This window comes from Pan paniscus, chromosome 6 (genome assembly GCF_029289425.2).
Source record: "Pan paniscus chromosome 6, NHGRI_mPanPan1-v2.0_pri, whole genome shotgun sequence".
NCBI lineage: Eukaryota > Metazoa > Chordata > Mammalia > Primates > Hominidae > Pan > Pan paniscus.
Genome location: NC_073255.2, coordinates 148,304,347 through 148,330,216, shown reverse-complemented (window position 1 = coordinate 148,330,216; position 25,870 = coordinate 148,304,347). Strand labels below are relative to the sequence as shown.

At 36.5% G+C, this 25,870-nt stretch overlaps 1 protein-coding gene across 15 annotated transcripts in view; it reads left to right on the top strand.

Moving 5' to 3' along the window:
• IMMP2L (inner mitochondrial membrane peptidase subunit 2) overlaps window positions 1-25,870 on the top strand; it is an 888,203-nt gene that overhangs the window by 71,614 nt on the left and 790,719 nt on the right. For 13 of the 15 annotated variants that reach the window (XR_010112785.1, XM_063606340.1, XM_063606342.1 and 10 more), the window contains one exon: window positions 3,591-3,694. Coding sequence is in view for 14 of the 15 variants with exons in the window: in XM_063606340.1 (XP_063462410.1) it covers window positions 3,591-3,694 (104 nt within the window). In the remaining variant the exon portion in view is untranslated. Of the gene's footprint in view, window positions 1-3,590; window positions 3,695-7,194; window positions 7,302-8,880; window positions 16,334-25,870 lie in introns of those variants that run through there. The other 2 variants (XM_063606345.1, XM_034964837.4) reach the window with 2 other exon arrangements.

Here is a 25,870-nt window from a genome sequence, read left to right as displayed (position 1 = left end):
CTGTGTATTGTTGGACCCACGCAGTTCAAACCTGTGTTATTCAAGGGTCAACTATATTTGTAAAGCTGTTAAACAGTGTCTTGCACATGGTAAGCACTTAACATGTCTGGCTATTATTATTAGACCAGGACACATGGTAAGTACTTCGTAGGTATTGGCTATTATTATTTAATTATTAGTTAGATAATAGTTATTATTCATCACCATTTTCCTAGTAATGAATGGCATAATGAAGTTAAGTAACTTGCTGAAGATCATATAACTAGAAAGAAATGGAATCATTTCTAAGTTGGAGGTGAGAGACTGATTAGTGTAGATATAGCATGAGTTACATAATGATTGGTGCTTGAAATATGATGATACTAGAGAGGAAAGAAAACGTGCCAGAAGTAGAAGACATTATGATTAAAAAAAGATCCCTTTAGCTTGCTGACTGGTTGAATGAGAAGTAAGAAGACAACTAAGATTTTTAAACTGGTTGACTGGGAAAAGGGTAACCCGGATGTAAGAAAATAAGAAAGGGCTGGGCATGGTGGCTCCTACCTGTAATCTCAGCGCTTTGGTTGATAAGGCAGGAGGATTGCTTGAGGTCAGGAGTTCAAGACCATCCTGGTCAACATAGCAAGACCCTCCCATCTCTAAAAAAAAAAAAGGAAAAAGAAAACCCGACTTAGCTGGATGTGGTGGTATGCACTTGTAGACCTGTAGTCCTAGCTACCTGGTAACTGGAACTGGGAGACTGAGCCCAGGAGTTCAAGGCTACAGTGAACTATGATCATGCCGGTGCACTCCAGCCTAAGTGACAGAGCGAGACCCTCTTGAAAAAAAAAAAAAAAAGAGGGCAAGCGTGGTGGCTCACGTGTGTAATGCCAGCACTTTGGGAGGCTGAGGCGGGCGGATCACCAGATCAGGAGTTCGAGACCAGCCTGGCCAATATGGTGAAACCCCGTCTCTACTAAAAATACGAAAATTAGCTGGGCATAGTGGCGCACACCTGTAGTCGCAGCTGTACTCAGGAGGCTGAGGCAGAAAAGCAGAAGAGACTGTCTCAAAAAAAAATTTATTTGTTGAAATGATAACAAATTCCATTTTAATCCTGTTGAATTTTTTGTCAGGTAGTTAAGTGAAATGAGTAGCAGGGAATTTAGGTTAGGGATTTAGGTATTATCACTAAAGGAGTTGGTGAAAGTTCTGAAAGTGTTTGAGATGTTCAAGGATAACCAGTATTTTTCAGCTGCAAAACCCTGGATCAAAAATAGTGTCAAGATAGTAGCCTCCACGCAGAATTTTGACATATTTGTCAACTCTTGCTTTGTAGAAAATCTGCAAATAATCCCAGGAATCTTTAACAAAAGGCACGTCATTACTGCTCTAGGGACTGGCTGTTGCCCTGCGTTCACTATTTTCCTTGCTTCTGCCCTGGTTGTTGTTGTGTCTCCACTGGCTGCTGTCATCAGCCCCTCAGTGAAGGCGGAGAGGAAGCTTGGCACCTTTCCTGTCACCACAGAAATGGCCACTTCCCATGGCAGCATTATTGGAGAGTCAGAACTCAAATCAGCAAGAAAGGACAACCGCAGCAAAAAGTGGGCTGAGGCCAGGCGTGGTGGCTCACGCCTGTAATCCCAGCACTTTGGGAGGCCGAGGTGGGCAGATCACAAGGTCAGGAGATTGAGACCATCCTGGCTAACATGGTGAAACCCCGTCTCTACTAAAAATACAAAAAATTAGCCGGGCGTGATGGCAGGCGCCTCTAGTCCCAGCTACTCGGGAGGCTGAGGCAGGAGAATGGCATGAACCCGGGAGGCGGAGATTGCAGTGAGCAGAGATCATGCCACTGCACTCCAGCCTGGGCGACGTTGTGAGACTCCATCTCAAAAAAAAAAAAAAAAAAAAAAAAAGTGGATTGAGGACATGAATAGACAGTTCTCAAGAGAAGATACACAAATGGCCAATAAGCATATGAAAAAATCTTCAACATCTTTAATTATCAGGGAAGTGCAAATCAAAACCACAATGCAATACTACCTCACTCATGCAAGAGTGGCCATAATCAAAAAATCAAAGAATAATAGATGTTGATGTGTATGTGGTGAAAAGGAAACACTTTTACGCTGCTGGTGGCAATGTAAACTAGTACAACCACTATGGAAAACAGCATCAAGGTTCCTTAAATAACTAAAGTTGATCTACCGTTTGATCCAGCAGTCCCTAGCAATACTAGGTATCTACCCAGAGGAAAATAAACTCATTATATGAAAAAATAACTCATTATATGAAAAAGATGTGTACTTGCACGCACGTTTATAGCAGCACAATTTACAGTTGCAAAAATATGGAACCAGCCCAAATGCCCATCAATCGACGAGTGGATAAAGAAAATGTGGTGTGTATATATATTACTCAGCCATAAAAAGGAGCGAAATAATGTTATTCACAGCAATCTGAAAGGAATTGGAGACTATTAATCTAAGTGAAGTAAGTCATGAATGGAAAACCAGACATTGTATGTTTTCACTGATATGTGGGAGCTAAGCTATGAGGGCACAAAGGCATAAGAATGACACATTGGACTTTGGGGACTTGGGGGAAAATGTGGGTGGTGGTGAGGGATAAAAGTCTACACACTGGGTACAGTGTACGCTGCTCGGGTGATGGGTGCACCAGAATCTCAGAAATCACTGCTGAAGAACTTAACTCATGTAACTGAACACTGCCTTTTCTTACAAAACCTATTGAAATAAAAAATGAAAAAAAAATTAAAAAACAGTGAAAAGGCTATCTTAGCTTTTCTAATTATTTTGTCCCCCTGTTCTTGCCTCAAGCTTGTTATTCATTGGCTTTGTCTGTACCCCTGTCCAAATGACAGGTATGCTGGTTTCATAGTTCCCCAGTCAAATTTTTGTGCCTGTATGGTTCCTGACCTTTAGAAAAATTCTTACACAAAATGTTTCTCAGTTCTTGATCCATTAACCCTCAGGCACAGTTAGACTTCTCTGAATCCTAGGATGAAAGCCCCTTATTAGGCTCAAACTGGGACCAGGACCCTTAGGACATGTGCTCTTTTGAGAAAAGAGAGGTCAAAGTGGGAAATCCATACATTTTATAATGATAATCCTATCACATCTTTCTTTTGCCCCCTTCAGTTTTTCATATGACTGTGAAGATTTGTGGACATGACTGTGATTTGGGATTATTTCTTTTCCCCAGATGGAACAATGATGTGTACTACTGTGGAATTAGATCCTATCTGGATATTTTGTTAGGAGGTTTGACTCACTTCTTCCTCATGTTTTTATATTATTCTTAAGGCTTTTCATACCTCTTTATTGGAGTTTACTAAAGATTTTAATGTCTAGCACATGTTCCTTTCAAATAAGCATTGGTAATTTATTTTTTTCTGGTTCATCTGTGAAGAATCCCAGTGAGCCTTTTTGAAAACTCATCATTTGCAGTTCCTTTAGAACAGCAATTTATAGAAAGGTACTGTATTAGAAATGTTTTATTTCAGTCCACTCGAGCTGTGAAGTGCAAGAACCATGAAGATTGAAAAATACAAATGATAGAAGTGTCTCTTTCTCCTTATTTTCTAGCCTTCTTTGAATCCTGGGGGGAGCCAGTCATCTGATGTGGTGCTTTTGAACCACTGGAAAGTGAGGAATTTTGAAGTACACCGTGGTGACATTGTATCATTGGTGTAAGTAACTCAGAAGCATACTATATTTGTATATAAAATTATTTATACTTACGCTGATTTAACTGGTAATCCACTGTTAATATCATATTGCCAATTATTAAATTGAATACATGTTAAATACAATGCATTTTAAAAAAATCAATTTTGCAGTGTAACAATGCTATAAAAAGAATTTTTTGCATTTAAAATATGTTAGTTGACTAACATATTTGGATTTGGTGAAATGTATTTAATGAAATGTTGATTAGAAATTATTAAAAATACATGCATTTGGTACTACTTTGGAATATTTTGAAATTTTGCATCTTGGTAAGCAACTTTTTTGTTACCCCAATGTTTTCTTGGTTTGTATAGATTAAAAAGTATTCCTAGAAGGTGATAATTATGACATGAAAATCATTGACATTTATGTACATCAGGAGTTTAACTGAAAAAGGAAGTTTGAAAGACTAGTACTGGATGCTTCTGTTTGGGGCCAAAAGGTGGCACTGTTTCACTCTTATAATATGATGACTGGTCAGGATCAAAAATTTCATTCCAGTCTTAATGTAGAAAAGGAATGTCAAAGTGTGCATAACTGACACAATGATATAATACATAGTCCTAGGACAGGCCTAAATGGTTTGGAGATTTTTGTTTGTTTGCTTTAAAAGTAAATTTACACTAGGAAGACTGTAGCCAAACTCGTCTAATTTCTTCTGGTTTCAAATACTTATAAAAATGTTGTAGTATGATTCCCTGTTATGCCAGTTAGGGGTAGCAATTAAGGTGGCAGTGTTACTGTCATTTGATTTGGAGACAGTAAAAACCTGCTACTGGGTAAATACTTTTCCCATTTATATTTCTGATTCTTGAATTGGAAGGATTTTTTTCTTGTTGGATGGTAATTTATAATTGGTAAAAGCAAGACATCATCTGCTTATTTGTACTTACCTTTGGCTAGTGCTTTGTGGAAATAGATATTCTATAAATGTGTTTCTTTCAGACTATTCTACCAGTATTCATTTGAAAACATATTAACCAAATCTGGTTAGTGACTAATGAAATAAATTCAAGTGGAGTTTTGTATGGCAGACATCCAAGGAGGGGGATTAAATGCTTCTCAGGTTTTGAGTGCTTTTAAAAATATTAACCTGCTCTTTGAAGTGTACTTTTATTTTGTCATTCAGAGTACTATTTTTGCAACCTCCTAAACAACCTTTTCCATGCTGGGTTAGCCTGTTATATGCTTATTATTCTTTTGCCTTTGGTTTGACAAGGTTATATCCTCACTTAGTTGGTGATGGAAAGGATACCCACCCAAGTGAAAGAGGTCACACTATACACAGACAATTGTGCAGTATTTTTTTTTTCCCGTGAGAAACATGCTGACTATCTCTAACCAAGTGGACTTAAATAGATAATTGAAAAATAAAACAGGGCTGCTTGATATTCAGGGTTGCATGGGTCCATAAAAGTATCCTACCATATCATGGAGTATATTAAAAAGAGCACGCTACTGTTTTATATAAACATTCATAGTGATTGATATTTATTATATACATTAACTTCAAAAATATTCTATTCAAATTGGGATTGATATATAAATTATAGCTATTCCAGTTGAACTGTGTTTTTTTTTTTTTTTTTTTGAGACAGAGTCTCGCTCTGTTGCCCAGGCTGGAGTGCAGTGGCGGGATCTCGGCTCACTGCAAGCCCCACCTCCTGGGTTCAGGCCATTCTCCTACCTCAGCCTCCTGAGTAGTTGGGACTACAGGGGCCCGCCACCACGCCCAGCTAATTTTCTGTATTTTTAGTAGAGACGGGTTTCACCGTGTTAGCCATGATGGTCTTGATCTCCTGACCTCATAATCTATCCACCTCGGCCTCCCAAAGTGCTGGGATTACAGGCGTGAGCCACTGCACCCGGCCTGAACTGTGTTTTTAATGACTCAGTTATGTGCTATATCTTTGTCATGTACAAATAACACAAACTTTCATGTGCTTGTTCTTAGGAGGAGCCATTTACATAAAACAGTGCTTAGTTACTAGTATTATATATTTAACAACAGATGATCGTGAAGCAATATTGTTGCTTTGAGAAAGAAACAAAAAATCTGATGCTAAATTCTTCTTTAGCATTATTTAAAGTATTTTTTTAGGTCAGGGCCAGGTGGCTCAGGCCTGTAATCCTGGCACTTTGGGAGGGCAAGGTGTGTGGATCCGTTAAGCCCAGGAGTTTGAGACCAGCCTGGGCAACACGGTGAAACCCTGTCTCTACAAAAAATACAAAAATTAGCCGGGTTTGGTGATGCGTGCCTGTAGTTCTTAGCTACCTGGGAGGCTGAGGTAGGAAGATCGATTGAGCCTGGGAGGTCGAGGCTGCAGTAATCTGTGATTGTGCCACTGCACTCCAGCCTGGGTGACAGTGAGACCCTGCCTAATAAAAAGTATCTTTTTAGTCTTATGATGAAACATGCTTTCTAGACCATATCCATGTATTTTCATACAATTTAGAAACTGCTTCATTTTAGAAGATTGATGTTGGTTTGATTGCAGTTCATAATATACATTTAATTTATATCAAATATTGAATATTTGCTTTTCTTACACAATGCATCAGTTTGTTTTTAACATAGATGATAATTTTTGTTACTACATTGGAACATCCTATTTATTTAAGAAATGTGTGACACATACAGAAGTGTATATTAAAATGTTCGATTTAAAGCTGATGATAAAATACACTTCGTAATTTTGTTTAGAAATTGATATTAACAGTATACTTCATTGATAAATAAGTAATCTTTGAAAACAAACCAGTATAACCTTTTTATATTAAAAAAATCTTGAGACAATGTATTCAGAATGTGTGGTAATACACCATTTCTACTATAATATTATGTGTGCTTTTCTGGAAAATTTGCAGTTTCCAAATTCTTACTTAAATCAGTAGGGCTTATTCAACTTTATAACCAGAGCACTGATGAAAACAATAACAATGTCAATAAAAATACTAACACAGTTTAAAAGACATGAAGTTTCTAATAATTAAACTGCAGTAAAAGTAGTGTTTTACTTAAAACATAAAAGGTGAAGATAGCTTGGTGGTAGGTGGTATAAGGAAGGGTTGAGGCTGTCTGTGGATGCAAGGGCAGAAAGACATTATCATTACAAGTCATAAATAGAGAAAAGCTTGTAAGCTTTGTACAAAATGTACTGATACCAGAGTTGTATGCTCTCCTCATTGTTTTGTGTTACTTTGTTTTATTTATTTAGTTATTTATAAACAAAGATCAGGGTTAACTTTGCAGTAGCACTTCTCAGAGAAAGGCTGAATGTATAATACTGATTCCTTCCTGGTTTGCTGCCATTAGTATACGTAGCCTTCAGTTGCCTGTACTAATAAGGCAAAACATTAATCATCTGGGAAAAAAATTACATAGGAACCAATGTAACTTCTGCATTACACTGAAATCTTTTCTCCACTTACCAATTGTCTATGTTAATTCATGTTACAGAAACACATATATAGCAAAGCAGACTGTCCTTTCTATTGCAAGGGGTTTTGTTCAGAGTTGGTTGACCAGTGTTGTTTCCTAAAGCATGGGAGATCTGGCAGAGGGAGGTGGGTGCATATTATTTTTTTGCATATCTTTCTTATTTTTCACTGTCTCTTTCTTTCTGTAAAAAGTTGGTCACAGTGGAGTTATTGTTTAAGTATGTTATTCAGTAGCTACATTTATTTAATAACATTATTGGTTGCACAAAATATGATTTGCTGTCATCAAGTCCTTACTATAGTATATGTAGGTGGCATCATACTCTCTTAGTGATTTACAAACTCATAGTGGTGAGTAAGGTGAATTTTCTATACCTTGGAATTGACTTTTCGTTAACCTGTGCGATGGCCTTCCTGGCTTAACATAAGTTGCACTATTTCACAATAATATATCACTTAACAAGTCCATCGGGACAGAGGTTCTTTCATAATAAAGTCCTAAATAATCACATTTAAAAGTGTTTTAACTTAATTTTACTTTTATTTGTTTTGAAGAAAAGTTGCAAAAATAGTATAGAGAGTTCCCACAAATCCCCTAATATTAACATTATATAGAACCATAGTTCAAGTATTGAAACCAGGAAATTGACATCAGTAGAATATTATTAGATCTAATCTTATTAGACGAATAGGTCTAGACCTTATTCAAATTTCACCTGTTTTCCCACTAATGTCCTTTTTTTGGGCCAAGATCCTACTCAAGATCCCATATTTTCATTTTTTATGTCTCTTTAGTCACCTTCAGTATATGCCAGTTCCTTGATCTTTGTCTTTTATGCCATTGACACTTTTGAAGGGTACTGTCCAGTTATTTTGCAGAATGCTGCTCAGCCTCTTTAATGTTTGATGCCAGACTCTCTTTCAATAGAGAAGCACTAATGTTAATGGCAGTTGCTGAGGCTGAGGAAGCTGCAGCAGTGAGAACCCCTGAATAAAGGAGAAACTCTGTCTGACTAGGCAGTAGGGCCAGCTGGGGAGGTGGATACCACAGGGGCAGAGAAGAAAGAGATGGTAGGATTTCTCTTTCAGGCATGGGTTTTTTTTTTAGTTTCTTGGGACCACATACTTGGGTCATGACTACAAGGGTTCAGGGATTCTAGAAATAAGTCTACCGAGTCAAATTTATAGCTGCTAGGAAGCAAAGAAGGAGAGCTGTGTGAGTGGGAGAAATGGCCACAGTTTATAGAGAGCTAGAAAGGAAGGACGATGGGGGGCTTCCTTTCTCTTCCTTTCCTCTTAATCTGGATCACAGATTTCACTGTATTGAGCCAGTGTTCAGTTCTGTAGTAGAAGGTTGGTGTGAGGGAATTCTCATTGAATGAGCATGCCTGTAAGTAAGCGTTGTGCTAAGTGCTTTGAGTATGCTGTTTTTATTTAATTCTCACAATATCTGGAGATAGTAATTTTTAACATAATGAAACAGATTTACAGCAAGTGCATGGCAAGTAAAAAGCAAGGCCAGAATTTGAATCCACATTCATTTGACTCTAAGCCTGTACTGTCTAATATAGCAAGCACCTATAGTTACTGAACACTTGAAATGTGGTGATTGCTGCTTGTTAAAATCATAATAATTTGGATATATTCATGCAAATAAATATATTACTAAAATGCTACCTGTTTCTTTTTCCTCTTTTTCTTCTAGTTTTAGTTTATGAGATTGGGTCTTGCTATGCTGCCCATGCTGGGCATGAACTCCTGGGCCTAAGTGATCCTCCTGCCTCAGCCTCCTGAGTGGCTGGGACTACAGGCATAAGCAGTGCATCTGGCTGATTCTTCCTTTTTAAATATGCCTAGTAGAAAATGTAAAATTACACATGTGACATACATTTTATTTCTATTTGATAACACTACGTCTAAATCTTTTCCCATTGTACACTGCTGTATCCCTGGAGTATGTCTGAAGTGAACTAAGATAAAATCCCAAAGTCTGAGATGGAAAACACTAAGGTAGTTCCTATGAAGCAAAGGTAGACTTCTAAAGATAGGTAAACACCTGGTGTTGGTGAGAGTGTTGGAGTGATCAGGTCCAAAGGCAGAGAGAAAAAGACACATAATCTATGGAGAGAAAAAAAGAAACATAATATTTTTAAAGCGTTTATTGACTGCTTATTTTTTTGTTAGCCACTGGGTTAGGAGTTCTAACTTCACTTTTATTTGATTCTTATTAAGAAAAACCAGTAAAGTAGGTATTGTTATCCCCGGTTTTATAGATGAGAACACTAAAGCATAGAGAGGCTAAATAACCTGCTTAAGGACATAGTAAATATTAATAAGTGGCAGAGCAAAGGCTTGAAGTGCCTCACATCAAAGCTGTGTCTTAACCATCATCCTATAATGTCTCCATATAATGTGGTACGATGCTATGGTTGAATAACATTGATTCTCACCAAAGAAGTCATTCTGGCCCTGGTATGTCTACATCTCTTATTTTACTCCCATTTCTGTAGTCGAATTTCTGATACAGTGGTTCCTGAAATACATAGCAGTCTCTTCATTAATAGCAATATTACTGTATTATGAACATACAGTGTGCATACAGTTTCAACAGCTGGTTTTTGTCATGCTAAACTCATTGCCACTTTCTGATAGATGGCCAGTGTGGTGGCTGCTTCTCTATCGATAAGTATGAACAAAGAGTCATAAAGATTTGAGCAAGGGAAATAGATGAAATAGAATAGAGCACTTGAAAAAAGAAAAACGAAAGGTGCTTTGTGTCTTGAGTGCTTGTAAATCTTGAAAGGTTCCTTGACCAACCAAGGAAATTAATTGGAACCTGCTAAAAATGGAATTTCATGTTTTGGCCACAGTAATAATAATACTGAATAATGACCCATAATTGTATTAAAAGCCAGTTATCAATTGAGCTGGGAAAATATAATTGTGTATACTTATCTGTTCTATCTGTACTCATTCCCAATTTTTAAAATCTATGGCCAAACATTTTTCTGAGTTTGTAGTTAATGTAGTACATTTAGGAACCAAATGTAGAAAGACCATGACTTTTATGAAAGATTCTTTAGGGAGGATGAAGTACCTAGGTTTCCAGTGTTTTTTTTTTTTTTTTTTTTTTTGACAGTAAAATGCTGGGGAGGGAAATCCTGTGTTGCAGTTTATTTTTGGTACTTTCAATTATCCATAGTAATTTGCAGTCATTACTAAGTATATGTACAAGTGACATTTTTAAAATAAATAAAATGAGATAGTATAGGTATTATTATTCTTATTATTTGATATAGATTAAACTGATTTTTAAATGCTGTTCATAGCCATACAAAAAGTTGATATCCTTGGCCGGGAACAGTGGCTCATGCCTGTAATCTCAGCACTTTGGGAGGCTGAGGCGGGTGGATCACGAGGTCAGGAGATGGAGACCATCCTGGCTACGGTGAAACCCCATCTCTACTAAAAATACAAAAAATTAGCCAGGCGTGGTGGCGGGCGCCTGTAGTCCCAGCTACTCGGGAGGCTGAGGCAGGAGAATGGCGTGAACCTGGGAGGCGGAGCTTGCAGTGAGCCGAGATTGTGCCACTGCACTCCAGCCTGGGCAACAAAGTGAGACTCCATCTCAAAAAAAAAAAAAAAAAAGTTGGTATCCTTAAGACAGTCCTTAACAGCAATTTATTTTTTAAAGTAGGATAAACTGCCTTCACAATGCTTATACACTTAATTATGTAATAAGACATTTTCTTAGTTCAGAGACAAATTACATCTTAGAAATGTTTAATAAATTTCAATTTTGAATTACCGAGATTTTGTGTTAATGTAACCATAGGAGTTATACATAGCTTCTGCTCATCCTGTTTTATAAATTTTATATCCTTTGAGAGGTAACTATAAGTTTTCAAAGAACAAAATTATACAGGCAACATTCTATTAAATACTAGTGCTTATGTTTATAAATGTTTTCATTTTTACTCTGAAATAATCTAGTCTCCGAGAATGCTGTTTCTTATATTTAAAAAAATGAGTAAGTACAAGACGGCATTTGCAAAGGACCTCCCAAATACACGTTAAATATTATATGTAAGGAGTCAGATTTAGCTATCGAGGAGAAGCATTTTGAATGTAAGTTTACGTAATAATTACAACAAAATTAATTAGGATATTAGAGTAATGAACAGTTTAGGTTTCAAGCAGGAAATAGAACACAAGGCAAATCAACCGTCATATAAGTGTGTCAACTTATCTTAAATACTTTTGGAATTAATAAGATATAGAGACATACATAAAGATAGGCCACAGATCAGTCAGTGGCTGATTTCTATTTCTGGCTGTAAATGGACTAGTTTATTTCAAACTAAGGCCTACACTGTGAATAATGAAAAAACTGGATTAGAAAAATATATATATCTAAAGGCATTGGAGCACTACCAAGAGCTAAAGATCTAAGAATGAAAGGAAACACACTGAAGTGAGCCCTGTATTTGGTGTCATTTTTCACCTTGGGTTCTGTCAATTTGCAAGCAACACAGGCCAAGCTGAGAAACCAAGCAGCAATAGCTAAGATGGTGACAGGATGAGCAGAACTTTTGGCAGTTTCACAGTGCCTGCAAGCTAAAATTCAGGAAGGAGGAAGAAGGACCCTGGTAAAACACTCTAAGCTTTTCATTGGGATTCTTGTGGGGCTATATCCTAGGAGTTAGGAAGAACTATAAATAGGCCACTACTTACAAAAATCAAAATGTATTCTTTGATAAACCCAATCTTTGTTTTAAGGTGGTCTGCCTTTACTTCAACTGTCTGTCATTGCTGGAAGCAAGAGACATCATGCAGAGTTTCTATAATTTTTTTATACACGACACTTGGCATTTAATAAAAAATTATACCATGCATATTAGAAGCCAGGACCAAGAAAAACAATATAAAACAAGAAAGGACAGAAACAGTCTCACAGTAATCTAGATATTGGAATGATTAGACATGGACTATTAAATAACTGTAATTGGCCAGGTGTGGTGACTCATGTCTGTAATCCTAGCACTTTGGGAGGCCGAGGTGGGAGGATCACTTGAGCTCAGGAGTTTGAGACCAGCCTGGGTGACATAGCAAGACTTCCCTGGTCTCTACTTAACCAAAAACAAACAAACAAACAAACAAACAAAAGCTGGGCATGGTGTTGCATGCCTGTAGTCTAGCTACTACAGAGGCTGAGATGGGAGGAAGGATAATGTGAGCCTGGGAGATCATGGCTGCAGTGAGCTATGGTCTAACCACTGCATTCCAGCCTGGGTGACAGAGTAAGACCCTCTCTCCAAAAACAGAAAAAAATTATGATCAATATTTTTTTAAAGCGATGAAAAGGTGGATAATTTCAGCACAGAATGAGAATCCATAAAAATAATTTAAATAAATTCTAGAAATAAAAACTGTGACTGAAATGAAGAACTCAATAGATTAGTTTATTAGAAAATTAGACAGCTGAGGAAAGAATTAGCGAACTGGATGATGGGTCAATTAGAAAATATATAGAATAGTGCATGGGGGGAATAAAAGAATGGAACACACAATCAATAGTGTAAATAGTATAATAGTGAAAAAGGCTGACTACCATCTAATTGGAGTCCCAGGAGAATAGGAGAGTAGGAATTGAGGAAGAAGCATTATCTTAATAGATTCAGGCCAAGAGTTTTCTAAAATCAATGAAAGACATCAATCCACAGAATGAAAAAGCACTATTGGAATAAATACAATGAAAGCACATTTAGGGCACATGGCAGTCAAACCACTGAAAACCAAAGAAGATAAAAGTCTATTTTTTTTTTGAGGCAGAAATTCACTCTTGTTGCCCAGGCTGGAGTGCAACAGCATGATCTTGGCTCACCACAACCTCCACTTCCAGCGTTCAAGTGATTCTCCTGCCTCAGCCTCCCGAGTAGCTGGGATTATAGGCTTGCACCACCATACTTGGTTAATTTTTTATTTTTAGTAGAGATGGGGTTTCTCTATGTTGGTCAGGCTGGTCTTGAACTCCTGACCTCAGGTGATCTGCCTGCCTCAGCCTCCCATAGTGCTGAGATTACAGGCATGAGCCACTGTGTCCGGCCGATAAAAGTCTTAAAAGGAAAAAAGACATTTCCTTCAAAGAAGCAAAAATATAGCCTACTTTTCAACTGATGGAAGACAGGAGATAACTGAATGACATCTCTATAAAGTGGTAAAAGGAAAAAAAATGTCAATCTAGAATGTTGTACCTGTTGGAAATATTCTTAAAAAATGAAAGAGAAATGCATTCTTTTTCAGACAAACAAGCCCCTGGCACATGCTCAATTGTTCTATTGGACTTCATGTACAAAACAAATTCAAAGGGTTAAGAATTTCAAGTTGGTAGCTTCAGAGCATTAAGCCCCAAATGTGGGGTCCCTTCTGAGTCCAGGATTATGTGTGACTGCACTGGTCACATTGCCATGAAGCCAGCCCTGGTGGTTGGTAGAGGGGTGGACACTGGACCTAAGCAGGGCCAATCAGAGCCATTCCTGGAAATGGATATATAAATATTAGGAATGCAAAGTTATTTATTTTGTTAGAGTTTGAACAACATGATCTGTAGAAAACCAGTCACATTTCCTTAAGGATGCATCAGTAAATATGAGCTAAATGTAATAATTAGAACTTTGGTTTCCAAGCAGATTCCATGCTCTAATTCCCTGGATAGTGAATATAATAAGATGATATATCCATGAATAAGTTACTTTACATTGCCAAAGGGACAGATGTAAATAAGGCTACTAATCAGTTGACCTTAAAATAAAGGTTATCCTGGATTACCCATGTAGGTCCAGTGTAATCACATGAGCCCTTAGAAACAGAGGCAGAAGTAGTAGTTAGGGAAGTGCAGCATATGAAGTGAGAGATCCAAAGGACAAGAAGGATGCAACACATTGTTACAGCCTTTGAAGATTCAGGGGCCATGGGCAGAGGAAAGCAGGCTGCCTCTAGAAGGTAAAAATAACCTTCAATCAAAGATCAGCAAGGAAACAAGTACCTCGGTCTTACAACTACACAGAATTTTGCCAACAACTTAATGAGCCTGGAAATAGATTATCCTGGGATTTCTATAGAAGAACCTAGTCCCACTGACACCTTGATTTTGGCCTTGAGAGATCTTAAGAAGAGGATCTAGCCAAACCTACTAGGCTTCTGTCTTTGAGAGCTGTTAGATAATAAACAAATGTTATTTTAAACCGCCAAATTTGCTGTAATTTGTTACAGTGCCAATAGAAAATCATCTTAAGCAATAAAAAATACAAACAGTTCTAAAACCACCTGTACTATGTACAAGGAAATGTACTTTTACAAAAGATTATTAAGTGTTTGAAAACACCGATTTTATTTACATAATTGACTAATTTAAAAAGTATTATTTTCTTTTCTGTGAAACAAATCTGAAAGCCTCTATTTGCCAGTTCTTCAGTGCAAGACCATGGGACTAGGCTTTGGGAGATCTTGTTTCTACTTTGAGTTGCATCATTTTTAATTGGCTGAGTGACCCTGGACAGGTTACTTTAACTGTTCCTTGGATCAATTGCATCATCTGCAGAATAAGAGGTACAGACTAGTTGATCTTTAAGGTCTCTTTCATTTAAAAAATGCATGAAAGTAGCTTTAGGGATCAAAATGGAATTGTTAGGAAGTTCAACATAAGAATTAATCCCTCAGGATATCAGAAAACTATGTTGCATAGTTTTAAAGTTGGAGTCAAAACTGACTTGAAATTTTTTAAAGAAGAGCTATATTGGCACATGAAATAGAAATTCTGGAACAGATAGGAGACTTGGAACACCAGATCTTTATTGGTGAAAGACATCAAATGAATATATACTTATAAAGATTATGTCTGTAGTTGCAGTTATTGAAAATTGCAAACATAAATGTTGGCAGGTAGACGTTTTACAGAAGGATGAGATCAAAATCCTTTCCTATTTATTTAAAATTACTCAAAATAAGATAGTGGTAGAAATCTTTGTTTCTTTGTTCCTTGTAATTTATTCTGGGAGTAGAGTTTTTAATATTCTAATGGTTAATTTTGTTCTGGTTATCTCCATATCTCTTGTCAACTTAAGATGTGTTTCCCACTGGTAAACACAGTGTCCACTGGTTCTTGCTAAATAAAGATACCATAGTCTATATTCTGCTTCATATTTTAGGTCTTGGAAAAGTGGAAGAAATCTCTAAACTAAACTTAAACATAACCTTATTTGATCCAAGGTCAGTAGATACCTTTCATTTTTCTTTTCCTTTTAGAAAAAAAAAAGGCACTGTTTTGGTGAGTAGAGGTGGCAAGGCTGGGAAATGTGTCGGTAGCTGATAAGAAAGGGAAAGGCCTTAAAACGACACCCACCAAATTTTGTCAGTGCCTTGGAGCTCAGGAAAGTATTTCTTTCCAAGAAGAGAACAGGAATGCCTTTAAAAAAAATTGTTTATTTCCATTAAGGAGAAACCTCAAGGGCCCATGAAAGGTTATTCCTTTGCATAATCTAGTGACAGGTTTACTCATACTCAGAGGTTACATTAATATTTACTGATGGCACAAGTATAAGTTTCACTTTATTAAAAATTGTATGGATGTTGGAACTGCTGTTGAAGAAGCTGGCTTGGTTTGATTTAGCTATGGATATGATAATTATAATATGGCTTTCTGTACTTTTAGAAGTCATAAGTTATATTGCAAGGATTTGTGTATTTGGATTGCTAGAAAGTTACCGTATAGTATTATGACAGTACAGTAGGAAACATTTCAGTGTGAAGAATAGTATGTCTCACATAAATTTTACCATAGAATTAAGTAAGAATCATTAAAATATTCCGGGTTTATTAAAAATTCATTATTCTACTAGATGATCTTTAAAGAGCAATAAGAACTTGAAGAAATAATAGGAAAGCTTTGGTAACAATGACACTGTGTTAATTGAGTTGCAAGAAGGTAAAGAATGTATTAACAGAATGGATCCAAATTTGGCAAAAAAGATTTGTAATAAATCAAGGGGGGAAATCAGTTAATAAAGAAAGAGGCCAGTTATCAGTGAGGGGAGGGGAGTGTATTTAATGATTCTAAATGAAAGGTTAAACTGCTTGGGTGAATTTCAGTTTAACAAAAAGGAAGAAAAGCAATAGGGATAATTAGGCAGTAATAAGAGCATACTGAAAAAAAAAAGCGGAAAACTGCCTTAGGTGCTAGGGGAATATTGGCTAATGAACTTAACCTCCTGCAGTTATCTTTGAATATTCACTTTTGCTTTATAAATGGGAGAAGTGATGTTTTTAGTTATTTTCAAGGAGGTATGATTCCTTAGCACACTTTATCATATTGTGGACTTTAAAAAAAGTAATTTCAACTTTTATTTTAGATTCTGGGGGCACATGTGCAGTTTGTTACTTGGGTATATTGTGTGATGCTGAGGTTTAGGGTATGATTGATCCCGTCATCCAGGTAGTGAGTATAATAGCCAATAGTTAGTTTATCAACCTTTCCCCCCCTTTTTCCCTCCCCACTCTAGTAGTCCCCAGTGTCTATTATTGCCATCTTTATGTTCATGAGTGACCAATGTTTAGCTCCCACTTTTAAGTGAGTACTTGCAATATTTGGTTCTCTGTTCCTGCATTAATTTATTCTTAGGATAATGGCCTCCATCTGCGTTCATGTTGTTGCAAAGGACATGGTTTCATCCTTTCTTATGGCTGTGTAGTACTCCATGGTGTATTTGTACCACATTTTCTTTATTCAGTCCACTGTTGATGGGCACCTAGGTTGATTCCATGTCTTGGCCATTGTGCATAGTGCTGTGATGAACATATGAGTGTGTGCATCTTTTTGGTAGAATGATTTATTTTCCTTTTGATATATGCCCAATAATGGGTTTGGTGGGTCAAATGATAGTTCTGTTTTAAGTTCTTTAAGAAATCTCCAAACTTCTTTCCACAGTGGCTGAACAAATGCTATTAAATGCTGCTTATTGCAAATATTCTCTAGAATATTGATATTGAATCTACCACAGATGTTTATGCAATGTCATGACTATCAACTGTTAGTTATTCTTAACATGAAGTAGGTTGACATAAACACCAACAATGTCATTCAGTCTGCCAGTATTGAAGGAGCAGTGATTCTCTGTAGCTCCATGCTGGATTATGCCTTGCTAAGGACAGTCAACAGTGGGACACTTAGCATCTGCTATATAGTAAGCCGAAAAGGGACATATACAACCAAGGAAAACTTGAAAACTTTTAAGGATGTGGTAAAGCTCAGGTCTTAGTGACATCTGGCTCTGTACTTTTGTATTTTTTTGTATTTTGTATTTTGGGGGAGGCTGCCACATAGGAGTCCAGATGGAATAACTTTGGAATAGATGAATACACTAACTCCAGTTATGTGAAGAGGGGCCACAAACAGCCAGGCAAAGAAAAGAAGACATGCAGATCGCCATGGAAAGCTCCTCTTTGGAAGCGTAGTCACCCTGTGCATAGCTAACTCTATTAGCTAGATTTTCACCATCCTTTTATCTATGTGATAACATTGAAATAACAGCAAATATTCAAGAAGTGGAGCTGATATTCTTTATTTTTATTATTTTTAATAATGTCATTTTGGAATGACAATAATAGTTTTATTTGTTAAAATAAATATAGGGTATACGTACAAAATTAAGCATGTTGCTTAATCAAATAATCTTCATTCATTTTTATCAGCACTATTTTGCATTTTTTTTCTTTTTTCTTTCTTTTTTTTTTTTTTTTAGTAGAGACTTGGTTTCGCCATGTTGGCCAGGCTGGTCTCGAAATCCTGGCCTCAAGTGATCCACCCACCTCAGCCTCCCAAAGTGCTGGGATTACAGGCATGAGCCACTGCACTCAGCATAGCACTATTTTTGGAACAGTATTTCTACAAAGGAAATAACTACCATGACTACAACAGTTATTAGCTTATTAAGATGTCTCATAAAATTAAGTTTTAAAGTTTCAAGTGATGTTTACTTTTCAATTTCACATGGAAAGTTAGCATGAAAAGACTAATTTTTTAAATAATTGTGTCTTTTCTTAATGAAAAGCATAAATACATTTATAGTTGTTGGAGTATTGAAGAAATTAGAGCTAAATATTTTGGTTGGTTACAATTATTGGTGATTCTGGAACTGTGGTTTACCTACAACATAATGGTTGAGTGTCTTTGAAGATTTTACTGGGCAAAGCAGGATTTTAAATCTTGCCAGAATTTGAAATACAGTATATCATCATATACTATAGCTATATTTTGAATATAACTTTTAATTTTGTATGAATATTACATTAATGAGCAACATGATGCCTTAGTAAGTTACCACTATCAAATGGCAGATAATAATGGTTGAGAGTAATTTCTCTGAACTTTTCCAGATACGTTTTCTTAGAACTTTTTTTTAAAGAGATGCGTACTTGAAAGGAGGATATTCTCTTTAAAATTCATGTGGAATTGGTTGAAATAAATTCAGAGTATGTATATACATGCCCAAAGTAAAACACAACAAAACTGAATCGTGAGTTGACATACCTTAACAATATTAGTTAAATTACAAGTTGACTGGTGAACAAAGGATACTCTTATGGAGATTATGATTTTAAGATTTTTTTACAAGTCATTTTATTGAATGTGGTATAGAATAAGATTGTATATAACAGTTAAATTTTCACTGACATTTCAAGAGGTGGAATAATAGAGGAAATACCCATGGACTAGGTTCTAGTCTGGGTTTTGTTTCCAGTAGCTAGGTGACCTGAGTAAGCCACTTAATTAGTTAGGACTTTATTTTATTAAAGTCATGAAGTTGTCCTGGGTGTCCCCTTCATTAACTTTCACACTAATATGATATATATATAGGCTGGCTGTGATGGAACCTTTCTGAATCCTGTTCTTCCAGTTTAGTATTTATTCTAGAGGATAACATTTTGAATGTTCAGGGACGTTCAAAAGAAATATAATGTGAGCCATATATGTGATTTTAAATTGTCTACTAACACTTTGAAACAAGTGAAAAAAGAAACAAGTGGAACTTTAATTTTAATATTTTCTAACCCAATAGATCTAAAATATTTCCACATGTAATTAATATTAAAATATTAATGAGATATTTTACATTTTTCGAAATAAGGTCTTAAAAATCTGGTGTTGGTTTCATTTGGCACATCTCAGTTTGGACTAGTTGCATTTCAAGTGTTCAGTAACCACATGTGGCTTTTGGCTACTGTATTGGACCTTGCTGCTAAAGTTATGGAATCTTTATATCTATACCCATGAATCAAATTTAGAGACTTTAGAGTCAGCTTTAATTACCTTTTGTTTTCTCCTCTCTTCTATACAATAATGACAGAGACTTGCATTCCCTAGAATCTGTCAAGATTTACAGGTAAATCAGTACATTTTGCTCTTATTTCCAAGCATCTGGAAAGAGTACTGATGTTTATTTCCAAACATCTGGAAAGAGATATTTCTGGGAAGAAATATCTGTGAGTCCTCTTCAATTCCTTAAGTCACTTACTGCCTTAGTTTAGTAAAATCAGACTTCTATCTCTAATATTCTACAAAAACTCTTTGGAAAAATTCTCAAATCTTCTCATTGCTAAATCCAATGGCCACGATACAAATGTTTCTTCATCTCTTAGCAGAAATGGACAGTATGAATACTTCCTCCTTGAAGTTTTCTGGCCCTTTGTTGTATATTACATCCTTTTTTCTTGGTTCTGTTTTAGCTTTGTATGCTTTGCTGGTTCCTTTTTTGGCCCTCTTCTCTTTCTTTCTTTCTTTATTTATTTTATTATTATTATTATTATTATACTTTAAGTTTTAGGGTACATGAGCACAATGTGCAGGTTAGTTACATATGTATACATGTGCCATGCTGGTGTGCTGCACCCATTAACTCGTCATTTAGCATTAGGTATATCTCCTAATGCTATCCCTCCCCCCTCCCCCCCACCCCACAACAGTCCCCAGAGTGTGATGTTCCCCTTCCTGTGTCCATGTGTTCTCATTGTTCAATTCCCACCTATGAGTGAGAACATGCGGTGTTTGGTTTTTTTGTCCTTGGGATAGTTTACTGAGAATGATGATTTCCAATTTCATCCATGTCCCTACAAAGGACATGAACTCATCATTTTTTATGGCTGCATAGTATTCCATGGTGTATATGTGCCACATTTTCTTAATCTAGTCTATCATTGTTGGACATTTGGGTTGGTTCCAAGTCTTTGCTATTGTGAATAGTGCCACAATAAGCATACGTGTGCATGTGTCTATAGCAGCATGATTTATAGTCCTTTGGGTATATACCCAGTAATGGGATTGCTGGGTCAAATGGTATTTCTAGTTCTAGATCCCTGAGGAATCACCACACTGACTTCCACAATGGTTGAACTAGTTTACAGTCCCACCAACAGTGTAAAAGTGTTCCTATTTCTCCACATCCTCTCCAGCACCTGTTGTTTCCTGACTTTTTAATGATTGCCATTCTAACAGGTGTGAGATGGTATCTCATTGTGGTTTTGATTTGCATTTCTCTGATGGCCAGTGATGGTGAGCATTTTTTCATGTGTCTTTTGACTGCATTAATGTCTTCTTTTGAGAAGCGTCTGTTCATGTCCTTCACCTACTTTTTAATGGGGTTGTTTGTTTTTTTCTTGTAAATTTGTTTGAGTTCATTGTAGATTCTGGATATTAGCCCTTTGTCAGATGAGTAGGTTGCGAAAATTTTCTCCCATTTTGTAGGTTGCCTGTTCACTCTGATGGTAGTTTCTTTTGCTGTGCAGAAGCTCTTTAGTTTAATTAGATCTCATTTGTCAATTTTGGCTTTTGTTGCCATTGCTTTTGGTGTTTTAGACATGAAGTCTTTGCCAATGCCTATGTCCTGAATGGTATTGCCTAGGTTTTCTTCTAGGGTTTTTATGGTTTTAGGTCTGATGTTTAAGTCTTTAATCCATGTTGAATTAATTTTTGTATAAGGTGTAAGGAAGGGATCCAGTTTCAGCTTTCTACATATGGCTAGCCAGTTTTCCCAGCACCATTTATTAAATAGGGAATCCTTTCCCCATTGCTTGTTTTTGTCAGGTTTGTCAAAGATCAGATAGTTGTAGATATACACCAATAACAGACAAACAAAGAGCCAAATCATGAGTGAACTCCCATTCACAATTGCTTCAAAGAGAATAAAATACCTAGGAATCCAACTTACAAGGGACATGAAGGACCTCTTCAAGGAGAACTACAAACCACTGCTCAATGAAATAAAAGAGGATACAAACAAATGGAAGAACATTCCATGCTCATGGGTAGGAAGAATCAATATCATGAAAATGGCCATACTGCCCAAGGTAATTTATAGATTCAGTGCCATCCCCATCAAGCTACCAATGACTTTCTTCATAGAATTGGAAAAAACTACTTTAAAGTTCATATGGAACCAAAAAAGAGCCCGCATTGCCAAGTCAATCCTAAATCAAAAGAACAAAGCTGGAGGCATCACGCTACCTGACTTCAAACTATACTACAAGGCTACAGTAACCAAAACAGCATGGTACTGGTACCAAAACAGAGATATAGATCAGTGGAACAGAACAGAGCCCTCAGAAATGGCCCTCTTCTCTTTTCCCTTTATCCACTGCTCTTGACTTCTTGCCTACCTGATTTCTTTTTGAAGCATCATACCTGTAATTTTAGCTCTCCATTGGATATATGTGTATGATGATATTCCTCAGACTTCTCAAACCCAACCTAGCCCATACCAAACTTGTTTTCTTCTTCTGGTTACTATTTTGATTATTGCCATCATATTTAGTCACAAGTCAAAGTTAGAGTAACTTCCGTCTTTAACTTCTAGGTTTTTCTTATCATCTGTATCCAGTTAGACACAGAGTCTTTTTGGGTCTACCTGAAAAATATCTATTGAATATTTTTCTTTTCTCCATTTACTAAGTCCAGGTGCCACATAGATCTCTCCTTCTTTGACTATGTTTTCTCTAGTACATTTTCCACATTGCTAGCAGATTTATTTCCAACATGATTTGGATAATATCACTTTCCTGCTTAGAACTTCTGCTGATTCCATTTTCTTCTTACATTGCATATGAGTCCTAGACTGCTGTTCTATCTTTAACTCTAGACATTCTCTTTTATAGTTCTCTCTCCTCTAAAAGTCAAGACTTAAAAATATTTCAAATGATGAAATTTTAGGCTTCTTGATGGCTACTGGGAGAAACTAGCCATCCAATATGGATAGTATGCCCCCTAGAGCCCTGCTATAATAATAATAAATGGGCAAATACGATGTATTTATGTGATACCCATAATTAGGTTAATAAGCATGTTTCTTTTTTTTGTAAGTAAATCCCTGTATGGATATTTTAGTTCTTGGGGAGCAAGAGTTAATAACATCCAGGTAACAATGAGGGATGTATGTTTTATTTACACATATGCTTTCTATACTTGGAAACTAATATAGCGGATTATCTTGGTTAAGCTGTACAGCTCAGCTGACTTTTATAGGAAAACAATAGATCCCCTGAGGTAATACTAATGTAAGTAAAAAGTAATTTTGGCCTTTAGTATATCTAGTTGGGATGAGAAAGAATGACTTTAATTGTTACCTATTTACTAATATTTTTACAATTGGTTGTTTCCTGGCCTCTTTATTCTCCTAGCGTATTTGAGATGAGATGAGATGTTAGTTCTCTAAAGTGCAACATATTTTTCTTCTTAGCCAAATCCTGTTATTAACCTCATTTGCCTTAGCTGACAACAGGTTTCCCTTAGGCAGTGTAAGCATCGATGCTCTGAGGAAGAGGATAAATATTAATTGGAGTGTACTACTTCTTGGAGACCTTTAAGAAGTACTAAATAGTCTGAGAAAGTGATTTTTGCTTCTACTTCGGGAGTGTTTGTTTAAATACTTAATTACTTAATTTGAAAGAATACTAGAGGTCATAAACAGTAATGAATATATTGTCAACTGGAATATTTTTGCATATACTCAGAATGTTTTGTCCTTTTCTCAAAACTAAAGCAAGGTAATAAACAATGATCATAGTTAAAAGGGTAATTAACCTTACCGTCTCTGTAATCCCGAGGAAGTCTAGACATGAACTCAGGAGTTGGCATATTGTTTTCAATATACATACCAGCCATCTTTGAACATTTATTCTGTAAAATGACTTGTATTATGCTTAAGTGAGTATGAGCAGTGTGACTCACATAAGTAGGAGAAAAGAAGCCAAAAACTGCAACAAAATATTCCCTTTAAAATGAATACCATCTTTACAGAACTGAATATATTTCTGGACTGTATATAGAATTGGAAATTTTAGAACTAAAAGTTTTTAAGAGCTTACTATGTGTCAGGAATTGTTCTAAATACTTTACATATATTACCTCATTTAATCTTTCCAATAGCACTGTGAGGTAAGAACTGTTATTTTACAGTGAGGAACCTGAGGCACATAGAGATTGGGTGACTTGCCCAAGGTCACCCAGTAGGTGCTGGGGTGAGGATTTGCACCAGGGCCTTCTCGCCTCAGGGGCTGTGCTTTTGACCACTTGGGTCTTCTGCTGATCAGTGATTTAATCTGCTATTTGGTCAATCTGGTTTTTTACTTATGAACTTTCCTGCTACTACTCTTAGCTCATACTTAGTACAGTTGTCCCTTCATATCCATGGGGAATTGGTTCCAGGACCTCTCAATTGTACCAAAATCCAAAAATGCTCAAGTCCCTGGTGTGAATGGTGTAGTATTTGCATATAACCTATGGACATCATTTTGTATACTTTAAATTATCTCCAGATTACTTAGGACACCTAATACAATGTAAATGCTATGTAAATAGTTGTTACACTGTATTGTTTAGGGAATAATAAGAGGGAAAAAATGTCTGTACATGTTTAGTACAGACAGTTTTTTCCCAAATATGTTTGATCAGCTTTTGGCTGAATCCATGGATGTGGAACCCACAGATATGGATGGCCTACTGTACTCTTATTTCTAAGCTGAACCTTTCTTGAGATCTAGATATTTCTGATGTATTGATAAATGTACTTACATAAATACACAGATATAGTACATAACTACATCTCAGGGCCATTTTATACAGTAACAGTAATCACTTTTTGTTCATTCTAGTTATCGTAACTGAGGTATATTTCTGCTAAGCCAAGTAAGGGAATTTTTAAAATAAGTTTTGTGTGTGTTTATTTTTACTTTAAAAAGATGGTTTATAATTTGCAAACATCAATGAGGATTTCTTTTCCCATGTTCTCTCCCCAACTCCTTACCCTTTCCTAAAAAGCGACTAAATTTGTTAATTTTTTTTTATTATACTTTAAGTTTTAGGGTACATGTGCACAATGTGCAGGTTAGTTACATATGTATATATGTGCCATGTTGGTGTGCTGCACCGATTAACTCATCATTTAACATTAGGTGTATCTCCTAATGCTATCCCTCCCCGCTCCCCCCACCCCACAACAGGCCACAGTGTGTGATGTTCCCCTTCCTGTGTCCATGTGTTCTCATTGTTCAATTCCCACCTATGAGTGAGAACATGTGGTGTTTGGTTTTTTTGTCCTTGCGATAGTTTGCTGAGAATGATGGTTTCCAGCTTCATCCATGTCCCTACAAAGGACATGAACTCATCATTTTTATGGCTGCATAGTATTCCATGGTGTATATGTGCCACATTTTCTTAATCCAGTCTATCATTGTTGGACATTTGGCCTGGTTCCAAGTCTTTGCTATTGTGAATAGTGCTGCAATAAACATACGTGTGCATGTGTCTTTATAGCAGCATGATTTATAATCCTTTGGGTATATACCCAGTAATGGGATGGCTGGGTCAAATGGTATTTCTAGTTCTAGATCCCTGAGGAATCACCACACGGACTTCCACAATGGTTGAACTAGTTTACAGTCCCACCAACAGTGTAAAAGTGTTCCTATTTCTCCACATCCTCTCCAGCACCTGTTGTTTCCTGACTTTTTAATGATTGCCATTCTAACTGGTGTGAGATGGTATCTCATTGTGGTTTTGATTTGCATTTCTCTGATGGCCAGTGATGATGAGCATTTTTTCATGTGTCTTTTGGCTGCATAAATGTCTTCTTTTAATTTTTTATTTATTTTTATTTTTATTTTTTTTAGTGACGCCTGGTCTCAAACACTGCTACCCCTCCCCATCCCCAAACAATTAAACAAAACTAAGTGCACATATTTTGGGAGGAAAATCACTATTAAGGACCATTTCTTTGGCTGAAGTAGGGGTTTGAAAACTGTCTTTTAAAAGCCGGAATAGACCCCAGGAAGTGAGTGGGAGTGTAGTGTTTCACATATAGCTGAAATAGCCCAGGTAGGGGATTGATGATTTATCAGAATCTTGACTGAGAGCAGAATTATAAAAAATACGTTGTAAGCAAATAAAACACTTGAGGACTTAGGATGTACACCACATAGGGGTCAGAGAGCCCATTATGGCAGGAGTGACAGGTGTTACTGATCTTTTGGACAATGGGTAGTTTACATAGTAAAATTTAAAGAGTTGGCTGTGTTGGCCGGACGCTGTGGCTCACACCTGTAATCCCAGCACTTTGGGAGGCCAAGGCGGGTGGATCACGAGGTCAGAAGAT